This window comes from Tenrec ecaudatus, chromosome 18 (assembly GCF_050624435.1).
Source record: "Tenrec ecaudatus isolate mTenEca1 chromosome 18, mTenEca1.hap1, whole genome shotgun sequence".
NCBI lineage: Eukaryota > Metazoa > Chordata > Mammalia > Afrosoricida > Tenrecidae > Tenrec > Tenrec ecaudatus.
In genome coordinates, this window is record NC_134547.1 from 9,203,810 (window position 1) to 9,217,620 (window position 13,811).

The 13,811-nt window shown below is 53.0% G+C and overlaps 1 protein-coding gene across 1 annotated transcript in view; it reads right to left on the reverse strand.

Moving 5' to 3' along the window:
• SULT2B1 (sulfotransferase family 2B member 1) overlaps positions 1 to 13,811 on the reverse strand; it is a 106,879-nt gene that overhangs the window by 18,033 nt on the left and 75,035 nt on the right. Inside the window, exon 7 of the mRNA XM_075537912.1 lies at positions 3,722 to 3,963. Within this exon, the coding sequence (XP_075394027.1) occupies positions 3,722 to 3,963 (242 nt within the window). The remainder of the gene's footprint in view (positions 1 to 3,721; positions 3,964 to 13,811) is intronic.

Sequence of the window (13,811 nt, forward strand, 5' to 3'; positions counted from 1 at the left end):
TTTTATTAGGGGCTCATACAACTCTTATCACAATCCACACATCCATCCATTGTGTCAAGCACTTTTGCCCATTTGTTTCCCTCATCGTTCTCAAATCGTTTGCTTTCAAGGGGCTCTTTTTTTTTTTTTTGGAAATTTTTTATTTACTAACTCTCACCTAAACTTTTCCTTTTTATAATTTAAAAATTATTTATTTATTTACTTAAAAAAATAATTTTTAAGCCTGTAAATCTTTTTTTTTTTTTTAGGCTGTAAATCTTTATAGTAGCAGACAGCTTCATATTTTCCTGGGGAGTGATCAATAGGTTTGAACCAACAACCTCATGGGTATCAGCCCGATGCCTAACCCACTAGGCCACTGGCGTTACACACACACACACACACACACACACACACACACACACACACACCAAGCCAATAAGTTATTAAGTCGATGGCAGCTCATTGTGAGCGTGTGACTCACAAGACAGTCGACCTGCCCCTGTGGGTCCGGAGGCTGCACATATTCGCAGGAGCAGACAGCCTCATCTCTCTCCCGAGGGGCGGCTGGTGGGCTTGAACTTGTAGTTAGCAGTCCAGTGCATACCAGCAGCATCCCTAGGACCCCTTTATCATGAGATTAAAACCCCCAAAACCTCTGTCATCGTGTGGATTCTGATTCGTAGCGACCCTATAGGTCGGGATAAAACTCCCCCTGTGAGTTTCCAGGGCTGTAATTCTTTTTTATTTAATCATTTTATTAGGGGCTCATACAACTCTTATCACAATCCATACATACAGTAATTATGAAAAGCACATTTATACCTTTGGTACCCTCATCATTCTCAAAACATTTGCTTTCTACTCAAGTCCCTGGCATGAGCTCCTCATTTCACCCCCTCCCTCTCTGCTCCCCGCTCCCTTATGAACTCTTGATAATTTATAAATTATTATTATTTTGTCATGTCTTACACTGTCTGACATCTCCCTTCACCCACTTTTCTGTTGTCCGTCCCCCAGGGAGGAGGTCACATGTAGATTCTTATAATGGGTTCCCTTTCTCTACCCCACCCTCCCGGTATCACCACTCTCACCACTGGTCCTGAAGGGATCATCCGCCCTGGATTCCCTGTGTTTCCAGTTCCTATCTGCACCAGTGTACATCTTCCTGTATAGTCAGATTTGTAAGGTGCACTTGGGATCATGGTAGGGGTGTGGTGGAAGCAGTTAGGAAATAGAAGAAAGTTGTATGTTTCTTTGTTGCTACACTGCACCCTGACTGGCTGGTCTCCTTCCCAAGACCCTTCTATAAGGGGATGGCCAGTTGCCTACAGATGGGCTTTGGGTCTCCACTCTGCACTCCCCCATATCCACATTGACATGATTTTTTGTTCTGGGTCTTTGATGCCTGATACCTGATCCCATCGACACCTTGTGATTGCACAGGCTGGTGTGCTTCTTCCATGTGGGCTTTGTTGCTTCTGAGCTAGATGGCCGCTCGTTTACCTTCAAGCCTTTAAGACCCCAGATGCTATATCTTTTGATAGCCGGGCACCATCAGCTTTCTTCACCACATTTGCTTATGCACCTATTTGTCTTCAGCGATTGTATCATGCAGGTGAGCACACAACGATATGACTTTCTGTTCTTTGATGGGCTGTAGTTCTTTAGGATGGTAGAAAACCTCATATTTCTCCCTTGTAGCAGCTGGTGGTTTGGAACTGCTGACCTTGTGGTTGCGAGCCCACCACCAAGCCCACCATGCTCCCACAGCTCCTGCAATCATGGGCCTAAAGACACAGCAATGTGAACGACTCGAACGTGCCCTGGTGGTGATGCCACGGGTGACATGTCGGACTGCTAACCACAAGGTCGGCCGTGTGACCCCACCACCGCTCTGGGGCAGAGAGACCAGGCTGTTTGCTTCTGTCAAGAGTGACAGCCGTGGGAACCCACAGGGGCAATTCTGCCCTGTCTGATGGGTCCGGCTGCACAGAGTGACCAGGAGAGAGCTCTACCACAGAATACTCATCAAAAGAGCCCACGAAACCCAAACCAACGGCCATTAAGTCCATTCTGAATCTAGAAGACAGTGGAATTGCCCGCTGTGGATTTCCAAGGTTGTCATGTTTCTCTCTCTCTCTCTCTCTCTCTCTCTCTCTCTCTCTCTCTCTCTCTCTCTCTCTCTCTCACACAATGGCAGTGGGTGGGTTCACACAGCCAACCTTGTGTGGTTTAACAGGCCCCCAATGCTTAACCCACTGCACCACCACGGCACCTACCACTCCCATAGTACCAAACACACCTAAAAGAGTCCAAAAAAAAAAAAAAAACCAAGCCCCACTGCCATCAAGTCCGCTGTGAGTTTCTAGGATTCTAAGTCTTGACAGGAATAGAGCCTCACTTTCTCCCAAGGAGCAGTTGGTGGTCTTGAACTGCTGGCCTTGTGGTTCCCAGCCCCACTGCACAACCACTACGTCAAATGGGCTTCTCTCTCACTGAGGGCAGGGCACCAAGAAGGAATCAAGATGCCCCACAGGTCACAACAGGATGGACCTTACAAAGCCGGCCGTAGGGACCTGCACACAGCCTGATTCCACTTGTAGGACATTTCCAGGAAAGCCAAATGGATAAGATTCAGAGAATAGGCGAGGGGTGTCAGATGCGGTTTTCTACTCCCGTAACGAGTTACAGCCTTGGGAACCCACAGCGGCAGTTCTGCCCTGTCCTAGAGGGTCGCGATGAATCGAGTTGGTGGCAGAGAGATGGTTTTGTGTTTGAGCCAAAGGACTGGGGCCAAGGTCGGGGCGTGGGGAGATGGACGGGGGATGCTTAGCGCCTGCTCTGCTTGTGTCTGCCCTCCAGTCAGAACAGACTCCTGAGCATCCTCTTGAGATGGGGTCGAGCTGCCTCGCGTAGGTTTTCTGGGCCGGCATCTACAGTGGGCATTTGGGCAGGCCGGCTTCACGCGGAGCCGGTGAGTGGGCCGGAACTGCTAACCTTCTGGTGATTCCGGAGGGCTTAATCCTGGGTGCTCTCCGGGCTCTTAGGCTAGCAGGCAGCCCAACAAACAAACACGAGAAGTCTCGCCATCCTTGCCTCTAAGGAGCACTCTGGTCCTCCTTTTTTCAAGGTTTGTCCTTTTAGCAGTCCATGGTCCGTGCCATATTCTTCTCCACCATCAAAATCCAAGCGCATAATTGTTCTTCAGTCTTCCGTAGTCAACAGCCAACGTTCACACGCGTAGGGGGCGATTAAAATCCCACGGCGTGGGTCAGGCGCCCTGTAGCCCTCAAAGGAGCCTCCCCGCGCAGCAGATTGACAGAGCGATGTGTCGTGCCATCTCTGGACGGCTGCTTCGGTGGACATTGACTGTGGACTCTAGCGAGCGGAGCTCCTTGACAAATTATTTTTTTGTCTCCAATAGGTCACATCGCGATAAATGGAGAAAAGATTCCAAGATTACCGGAATACACAGCCTCATCTTTCTCCCTCGGGGCAGCTGGTGGTTTCAAACTGCTGACCTTGCAGTTAGCAGCGCACAATTCATCACCACTCCGCCGCCCCACCAGGGGTGCAGGAAGCACTTCTTTGGGGGCTTGCAGACCTGAGATTGTGCGGACACCCCGCACCGCCTGGGTCGTGTGTTCCAGCCTAGCAAAGGGGTTGGGGGGTGACCTACCAGAAAGCAAACCCCACACACCGGTCCCACCCGCCCCCCTCCCGGGCCTCAGGTACCTACCTGACTTGGGGTAGGTGATGATGAAGATGTCGTCGCTGCGTACGTCCTGGCTGTTCCCAGCGGTGCTGATGCTCTCCGGAGAGTAGAGGCCCAGGGGGAAGAGGATGCCTTTGTACCGGAAGTAGTCCCCGGGCAACTTCTCACTGCGGGAAGGAGGAGGACAGTGTGAGACCCAGGAGGAGAGGAAGGGGGACCAGGGGCCCCCCGGGCCTGCGCTGGGGGAGGTCAGCTTATGGACACCCCTGATGGTGGGAGCACAAGCCCAAAGCAAGAGAGGGTCCAGCAAGCAATGGAGCAGGGTCAGGGGCCCTCTGGGCTGCCACAGGCTAGGGCTGGGGTTCTCAACCTGTGGGTCAAGACCCCTTTGGGGGTCGAAGGACCCTTTCACAGGAGTCGCCTAAGACCATCGGAAAACACAGATTTCTGATGGTCTTGGGAGCCGTGACCCCGCTCCTCTATCCGCCCACGTGCAGATGCGCCCACCTAGGAGCCCCCCAGCGTGAAGACTGTTACCCATGCTACACCGCTTCAAGACACAATGTCATGATTTGTCATCAGAGGTATACATATTCCACCATCGATAATGCTATTGTTCTTGTGATGAATCACGCTGCTTTCCTGACGTTCCATTTGTAGCCATGAAACTACATCCCGCTTATCAGATATTGACATGATGATTCATCACAGGAGCAAAATGACAGCGAGGAAGTAGCCACGGAAATAATTTTATGGTTGGGGGGGGTCACCATCACATGAGGAGCTGTCTGAAAGGGTCACGGCTTGAGGAAGGCTGAGAACCGCTGCTCTAGGGGAATTTCATCTTTTGGCCAGAAAAAGGGGATGGTCTACTGGCGGGGGGAGGGCCATTTCCATACACTTAGCCTTTGACCCAGGAATCTCTGGGTGTTGCCCGCAGGTTATGTCCAGCGACCGCACCGAAGGTCGGCGGGCGGGCGCTAACAGTGCGGCTGCAGAAAGGCCTGGCAATCCGCTCCCGTAACAAACCGCCCAGAAAAGCCCATGAACACCAGGCATCGCCGGAGATTAACGATGAAACCGAGACGGGCCTGGGGGACGTGGCACACAGTGAACTTAGCCCATCACAAAAGGGCAAGCGTGATTGTTTGCTTTGTTCAGTTTTCTGAGAAACCGAACCCTAACCAAACTCAGTGCCGTTGAGTCGTTGCTGACTCACAGCGCCCCTGCAGGAGTCGAAGGCCCAGCCTTGCTTCCATGGCGCTGCTCGTGGTTTCGAACTGTCGACCATGCAGATCACAGCCCGACGGCGTAACCACACCACCAATGGCTCGCGAGCTACAGCGATCATGGAGGACTGGGTGGAACCGCACCCGTGTGCCTTCCCGAGACGGTAGCTCTTTTGATTGATTTGATTTAAACAGTCTTCTTGACGTGTCATCCACACATCACACAATTCAATATACAATCAATTGGAGGATATTTTTCTAACACCCCCTCACTCCCAACCCCCCCAACCCCCGGTTAAATCGCTTTTAAAAATGAATTGCGTGATCACCATCAGTTCTAGCGCTCCCTCTCCCCTCGCGAGACTGTCACTCTTCCTGGGGGCAAGTGTTGGTTCTGAACTGCTGACCTTCTGGCTGGCAGCCTAACACCTAACCCATGAAGCCACCAAAGCTCCTGCCGCTCTGGCCAGGGCCACCTGAGGTATAATGACCCCATCTCCACCAGAAGGAAATATGGCCCTGTCCTGTGCCTCCACCCCCTCCCAGAATGGTTCCGGTGAGCCCATTGTTGCAGCCACTGTGTCTGTCCATCTGGGCGAGGATCCTCGTCTTTTTCAGGGTCTTCTGTCTTCCTCCCCCGTGCACCCCTGGATCTGGCCCCCCGTGGGTCACGGCGCCTGCCTTGCCTCTGGCCAGGAATGCCTCCCTTAGTGGCCTGACCTCCAACGCGTGCCTGAGGCTGCACTGGGAGAGCTCTACCCAGGTTCCTGCCCAGCAATCTCTCCCTGTGTGTCCCCAGGCAGGCCACCCCCCAGGGTGCCCGGGGTGGGGGGCTTTCTCTCCTGTTCTGTCTCTGGGTGACCGCTCGCTCCTGCACTCCATGTGTCCAGGGCCTGGCCTGCAGCTCTCGCTCCGCTGGAGGTGAGGAATGGCAGTGACCGGCCAGTGTGCCCGGTCAGAGGCTTGGTGAAGCAGGGAGACTCTGTGGGGGGCTGGCGGGGGGAGGCTGTGGCCCGAGGTGGGGAAGACACAGGAGCCCGTGGGTGGTAATAGCAAAGAGCCCTGTGTGGTGAGGTAGAAACGTAAAGGTCGATGGTTCAAACCCACCAGCCACACCGAGGGAGGAAGATTGAGGCTTTCTACTCTCATAAAAGATTCACAGCCTCAGAAACTTCCAGGGCCCGTTCTGCTGGGTCCCTTAGCGCTCCCTGTACATCGGAATCAACCCAACCACAGGGAGTTTGCTGGTCTTCCAGGGGAGAGGAATTGCAAATAGTTCAGTGCTCTGTGGGATATAAAAGCATTTTTCCCCAGGTTGTCTCCCCCAAATACATGCCAAACCTAGGACGCTGCTTGCTACACATGGTAAATGACTGTGCACTGATCTCCCTGAGGGTATCAGCCATCTAGGGCAGTGGTTCTCAACCTTCCTGATGCCGTGACCCTTTCATACAGTTCCTCATGTGGTGGTGACCCCCCCACCCCAACCATCAAATTATGTTCGTTGCTACTTCATCACTGTCATGTTGCTACTGTGATGAATCTGGTGCCCCTGTGAAAGGGTCATTCCACCCTCAAAGGGGTCGAGACCCACAGGTTGAGAACTGCTGCTCTAGAGCAATCAGGCCCTATTGTCTGTCCCACCCCAGCTAGGGTCCACTCCCTGTGGATGAGGATAGTGGATTGCTCCCCTGAAGGACAGCTCAGAGTCAAGGTCAAGCCCCCTCAAGGAGGACCCAGGTTAGGCTGCCATCTTGAATCTGGGGTCTGCCCGTCTTGTCACCTGTGTACCCCTTGTCCCTCCCCTTCTTAATGCAGGTACACCCCGAGCTCACTCCCTTCCTGTCATGCACATGGCTGTTGTACAGTCCCTTCCGGTTATGTATGTGGTTACCTGCTATTAGGGGGGCTTTCACGCCCCCTAAGTATATATAAGCCTTGGTTGGAAATATATTCTCTCTCTCTGTGTATGTGTGCGCGGACCTGGCTGCTGAGAACATGGCCTTGCTGGAGGTGAGCATGCTAACCATGAAAGGTGTCTGACTCCTTTATTTGCCCCCCTCTCCTATCTTCTTTGACTGTACTATGATCTTTATAGATTTAGCCATACAATTGCGCCCACGGACCCTTCGGTTGAAGGAGGCTAGGTTGCCTCCGACATGCTCGGACTTTGGTGGTGGTGGTGGTTGGCGAGGTGCTCTTGGGCCTGTCCTGACTCATAGCGACCCAACAGAGCGAAACCGCACACGGTCCTGTGCCGGCCTCACCGTGGTGGTTAGGTTTGGGTCCATGGTTGCTACTGTGTCCATCTGTCCATCCGTCTTGTCAAGGGCCTTCCTCTCTTCTCAAAACTCCTCCTCGTTCCTCTTTACCAAGCACGACAATGCCTTTCTCCAGCTGTCGGTTCCTCCTGACCACGCGTCCAAAGCCTCATGTCCTGGCCTCTAAGAAGCCTGGCCGGGCTCCTTCCAAGGCGGATTTGCTTGTTCTTTAGGCAGTTCCCGGGACTTCCCAAAGCTCCCTGGCCAACACCGTCTTCCGAAGGCATCCGTTCTTCTCCGGGCTTCAGACGAGGAGCCCAAAAGGAGTCCTGCTGGCACCGTGGGTTACGTGACAGCCTGCTCACTGCAGAGCTGGCAGTTCGAAACCACCGGCTGCACCGAGGGAGAAAGATGAGGTTCCATCCTCCCAGCGAGAGTTACTGTTGGAAACCCACTGGGGTACTTCGACTCTGTCCTGTGGGACTGCTGAGAGGCGGAATGGGTTCGATGGCCGTGAGTTTGGATGCATGGGTTTAAGGGCCAACAGACCAGTGGGCGGGGGGTGGGGTGGGGTGTTTGAACCCACGCAGAGAGGGACATCTTGGACAACAGGCCAGTTGTCCTGCTCCCCTGAGGTCCCAGCTCCAGAGCCTTGTGGAGCCTCCTAAAGCCCTGGAGGGCTGTCAGGTTGGTGCCCAGGCCCTTCTCCCCTGGAGCTACTGCATGGGTTAGAACCACCAACCTTTGGAGGACTACTAGTTGAGCATTTAAACCAGGGGCTCCTCACTGCAGTCATTCTCTCTCTCTCTCTCATAAAGCTTTTTCCATACTTCCAAGCCTTAGCCCATTCTGTTCCCCCGCCAAGCATGCTGTTCCCACCTCCTCCGTCTGCCCATCTTTGTATCCAAACTCCCAGTTGCAATGTCGCCTCCCGAATGCAGACCTGAATACCTGCCCTGGTCAGGTCTCCTCAGACCTCAGGGGCTGGATAAGTCCCGAGACGCCTCAGCTAAGGGTCTGGCCCCAGCGGAGGGCGTCGAGGGGTTTAGGGAGGGGGGCAAGGCCCTCCCTTTATGGCAATGTTATGCGAAGGGCCTGGGTGATCAGACGGCTCCTAGCATCCTGAGAGGTGGACGCCATCCTGAGAAGTTGACAATGTGACTCCCTGAGGTCACGCAGCAGCCTCCACACGAGGCCTCGGCACGGAATCCAGAGCGAGGCTTCGCCGTCTGGGATTTGAGTCCCACAGGGCAGGAGCATGTCTGCCTTGATCACTGCTTTCTCCCCACCCCCAAACACGTGCACACACACGCGTGCGCATACACACACACGCACAGCCAACCACATGCAGGTCCTTCGGGCTGGCAGCAGCGGAACCTGTGCCTGGCCACACCCCTTCTCTGTTCAGAACCCCCTCTATGACCCCGCCTCCTTACCACCTGCCCTCTTCACACTGCCCCACCCCCAACACACACACACACACACACACACACACACACACACAGTAGCAGTGTAGGATCACCCAACAAGCCAGGTAAGCACAAGCATCCTTGTGCTTCCTCACTCACCTGTAGGGAACATATTCCACCACCCCACCCCCACCACATCTGAGCTTTCTGCTGTGAGGTCACCTCCTGCGACACCCCCCCCCTGCCCCCGCAGCCCCCGCCCACAGAACCGCAGCCTCATTTTGCAGACTCAAACCCAGACAAGGGGCAGTGGGCTCAGCAAGCCATGTAGGCATGGGCTCCCTTGTGCCTACTTACTAATCGTGTGGATTTTCACCATAGTGGGTGGGGTGCCTGGTGGTGGTGGTGGTGGGGAGCCTCCCCGCTCCCTCCCCAGCCAGAGTCCTGCCTCAGGGCCTTTGCAGGGGCTCTAATTCTTACTCCCCACTCACCCGCCTCCGTTCGCCCCGATGCCACCCCCCCAAGCCAGCCTGTGGCCCAGCGGCATCATAAGCTAAGCTTTGCTCACCACTCAAAGTGGCGCTGCGGGGATCGGCATTGGATCGCTAACAGCCAGGCCAGCAGTTCAAACCCACCAGCAGCTCCTTGGGAGGCAGAAGAGACCGGCTGCCCCTGTGGGTCGGAGCCCACTCCGTGGCAGTGAGGTGCGTTTCAGATGAACTTGCATTGTCCCCTGCCCGCCCCCCCAAGTCAAAGTTCTTGAGTGCCATTGAGTTAATATTGACACATAACCACCCTGGGTGACGGAGTCAAAAAAGGATCCCATTGGCTTTCCTCGGCGATGTGGCCGCCACATCTTTGTCCCCTAAGGAGGCAGTGGATGGGCTTGAACTGCCGGCCTTGCCACTGCGGCCGAGTGTTTAACCATCTGCAGCCCCAGGGACGTCATGACAGAATCTCCCACAGGTACCAAACTGACTTCCATCAAGCAATTCTGATGCATCGCGACCTCTGAGACGGGGGGGGGGGGGTGAGGGGGGGGACTGCCTCTCTGCCACCAGGCTCCTGGGGAAAGCACAGTCCCCAATCAATGCTCATGGGAACAGCAGTCGGAACAAACAAAGAACAAAGCTCAAGGCAACAGCAGTCGGAACAAACAAAACCCAAATTCTTGCTCGGGACAAATCTACTTCATAGGACCTCTTTAGAGGGAGGGGTGGGAATGAGGAGCTGATCCCAAGGGCTCAAGTAGAAAGAAAATGTTTTGAAGACAAAGATGGCAACAAATATAGCAATGTGCTGACACACAGATGGATGGATGGATTGTGATCAGAGCTTCACGATCCCCCAATGCAATGACTATTAGAAAAGATCTTTTTAAAAGGATTGAAGAGCTGTGCGCTAAAGAAGAATCGACACACCCCTCTGTAGGCAACGGGACATCCCTTACAGAAGGGTCGTGGGGAGGAGACGAATCAGTCAGGGTGCTGTGTAGGACTGATTAAACATACAACTTTCCTGTAGTTCTTGAATGCTTCCTCCCCCCCAATATCATGATACCAATTCTACCTTGCAAATCTGGCTAGACCAGAGGATGCACACTGGTACAGATAGGAACTGGAAACACAGGAAATCCAGGACGGATGATCCCTTCAGGACCAGTGGTGAGAGTGGCAATACCAGGAGGGTGGAGGGTGGGTGGGGTAGAAAGGGGGAACTGATTACAAGGATCTACATATAACCTCCTCCCTGGGAGGTGGATAGCAGAAAAATGGGTGAAGGGAGACATCGGACAGTGTAAGATATAATAAAATAATAATAATTTGTAAATTATCAGAGGTTCATGAGGGAGGGGGAAGGGAGGAGGGAAATGAGGAGCTGATAACAAGGGCTCAAGTAGAAAGAAAATGTTTTGAGAATGAGGGCAACAAATGTGCTTGACACAATGGATGGGTGTATGGATTGTGATAAGAACTGTACGAGCCTCAAACAAAATGATTTTTAAAATAAAATTAAAAAAAAAAAGAACAGATGCATGTGAGTTATGCTGCTGGTGGAGACTGGAAGTGTCATGAACTTCAGAAGAACAAGCAAGCCCTTTTTGGAAGAAGCGAAGCAATGTGCCCCTTAGGATCCGGGAGGGTGAAACTTTGCTTCACAAACTTTGGACAGGTTGCCAGGAGCGACCTGTACCTGCAGAAGGACATGGTGTTTGCCCAGTGGCTGTGGTCGGGTGCCAGCCAGTCTGTTCCTGACCCTTAATGACCTCACACGCCACCGAAGGAAACTCGACCTCACAATGGTTTTTGGCAGGAAACATGACCTCACAATGGTTTTTGGCAGGAAACACGACCTCACAATGGTTTTTGGCTGGAGCCCATTGTCCTGGCCACTGGGTCCACCCGTCCTCCTGTTCTATCCGAGTCTGGCCATTAGGCATCCTTCCTCTTAAGGAGGCAATCTCAGCGTTCAACGGGACCGTGGGAGGGTTTTCTTTGGGAAAGAGAGAGACAAGCGAGGAAGGAGAAGGAGGCTCGTGGGATGCAGGCTGGGACGCTGACCTCAGATTTCTGCACTCGGGAATTGCTAGGTAGCTGCGCTGACTCACAGAGGGGTGCTGGTGGTCACCTCGCCTCCCTGGAGCCTGTGGTCACCTCTCCTTTCCTACTGTCTGTGGGGTGGTGCGGGCTGGGGTGAGGTGTGGGTGGGGAGGGCAGCAGAGACTCCGAGTCTCCTGGTTGGTGCTAATCCCAGGCCCCTTTGGAGCCCTGCTGAAGACTGCCCTTTCTCACCTCCACATTTCCCCAGGGCGGAGGAGGATGGAATGCCCCCTGGAGCCTGTCCCTGAGATCTGTATCTTGAGGCCCGAAGGAAGGACACAGGGTGTTGGCCAGGCCACCAGGACGTGCTTGCTCTCTGTGAACTTGGGGAGTGGGGTGGGGTGACGACTGCCTGAGCCTCTTTAGTGGGTAATTCTGTCCACATCTCAGTTTGCTTCTGATCTGAAGGTCAGTGGTTCAAACTCAGGGCCGGTCCTGCAGGAGGAAGATGAGGCGGTCTGCACCTGTAAAGGTTTCTGTGTGTGTGTGTGTGTGTGTGTGTGTGTGTGTGTGTGTCCTGCAGGGGCAGGTCTTCTCTGTCACACAGGCAGGGCAGTTATGAGGCTGAATGGACTCCTACCTCAGTGGGTTTGGCTCGGGCCCTAAGTCCTTCTGGCTGACTCTTCTTTAAATCCAACTTGAGGGTCTCCTGGCTCCCAGACCGCCCCCCCCCCCTTGGCTAAAGTGGCCGGGGAGGGGCAGGGACACAGAGTTGCCTGGAATCCGTCCTGAGTTTTGGTAGTTGTGCTGGTTACATCGTCAAGTGTCAACTTGAGACTATTAAGAGTGAAGGGGCGGAGTTGAGCCTGTCATTCAGGTCACGGTTTGACCTCATTTGGAGGCACTAAGGAAATAAAGAGCTCCCTAGAGACCAGACCCACACTGACTTCTTGGTCTCCCTGTGAGACATTCCTGCTGACAAGCCACATGGAGCTACACTGATGGAGCCAGAGCCCAGGAGCTGGAGGAGCCACGTGGAGACCCACGCCAGCGCGGAAATGCTTCCAGCGCCACTGGACCCATAAGACCTTCTTCCACTGGCCTGTGATTTTCTTTCATTCGGCATCATTGTATGTGTTGCGTGAGTCTGAAGAGGAATTTTTAGACTGGTATGGGCATATGGGCTAATAGCGGACTATGAACTTGAACTGGACTGGGCTGGTTTATTAATGTACAATTGCTCGTTGGTAGAAAGCTCTGTCTTTCTTTTTTAAAAATAATTTTATTGAGGGCTCATACAACGTTTATCACACTCCATCCATCCATCCATGGTGTCAAGCACATTTGCACATTTGTTGCCATCATCATTTTCAAAACATTTGCTTTCTGCTTGAGTCCTTGGGATCAGCTTCTCATTTCCCCCCTCCCTCCCTCCCTTACGAGCCCTTGATTATTTATAAATTATTATTTTTTCATAGATTATTTTTTCTTATCCACACGAGTGTCTCTGAATGTTTCTCTGGTCAACCCGGACTCACACAGCGCCCCCCTGTAAATCAACGCAGAAGTGCATCCATGGGATGTGCAACATGGCTTTGGTTTGTTACCAGGTCTTTTTTTCAAGGCACCCTTGGGGTTCAGCCGAGGGGCTTTCCTGTGCGCTCCGCCCTGGGGCTCCAGAGCCATGGCAGAGCCCTGCACCTGGCCACTGTTCGCTTTGTCTTGGGCCTTTTCCCTAGAGACCTCTTCCCCACTGATGGGGGCAGCTGGCAGAAAGCAGGACTTCTCCCCTTACATTTTCTTACCAGGAACGACCAGCGTCTGCCGCCCCAACCTACACCACTCACTATGTTGGATGTGTGACAGGAACCTGGTTCCCCCTCTGCACCCCGCCTTCAGGAGGGTTAAGGACTCATGGTTGTCCTGGAGGACAGACAGCTGATGGCTACCAGGGTGTCGGTTGTCACGCTCTGTGGAAGAGGGAGATGGCTGGAAACAACAACAGGACGGGGTACATTCAGCTGGACTCAGTAGGTGTTGGGCTTCAGTCACTCACAAAGGGGTGCTTACATCTTAATAAGGATTCAGGGTGCATATCTATCTATGTATCCACCCATCCATCTACTCACCCATCTATCAGTTCATCCATCCATCCATCCATTTATCCACCCATCCAACTACTCACCTAAGTATCCATCCATCTACCTACCCATCTATCTATCCATTTATCCACCCCTCCAGCTATACATCCATTCATCTATCTATCCATCAATCTACCTATCCATCCATTTATCCACCCATCCATCCATCAATCTACCTACTCATCCATTTATACATCCATCTGTACATCCATTCATCTATCCATCCATAAATTTACCTACCCATTCATCCATCCATCCATCCATCCATCCATCCATCCATCCATCCATCCACCTACCCATTCGTCTACCCACCCATCAATCCACACATCTATCCAACAGCCATTTATCCATCTACCATTTGTTTATCCACCATCCATCGACACATCTATCCATCTACCAGTCCTCTGTATAGCTATCCATCCATACATCCACTTATCAACCCATCAATCTATCTACACGTCTATCCATCTATCAGTCCTCTATATAGCCATCCATCCATCCATCCATCCATCCATCCATCCATCCATCCATCCA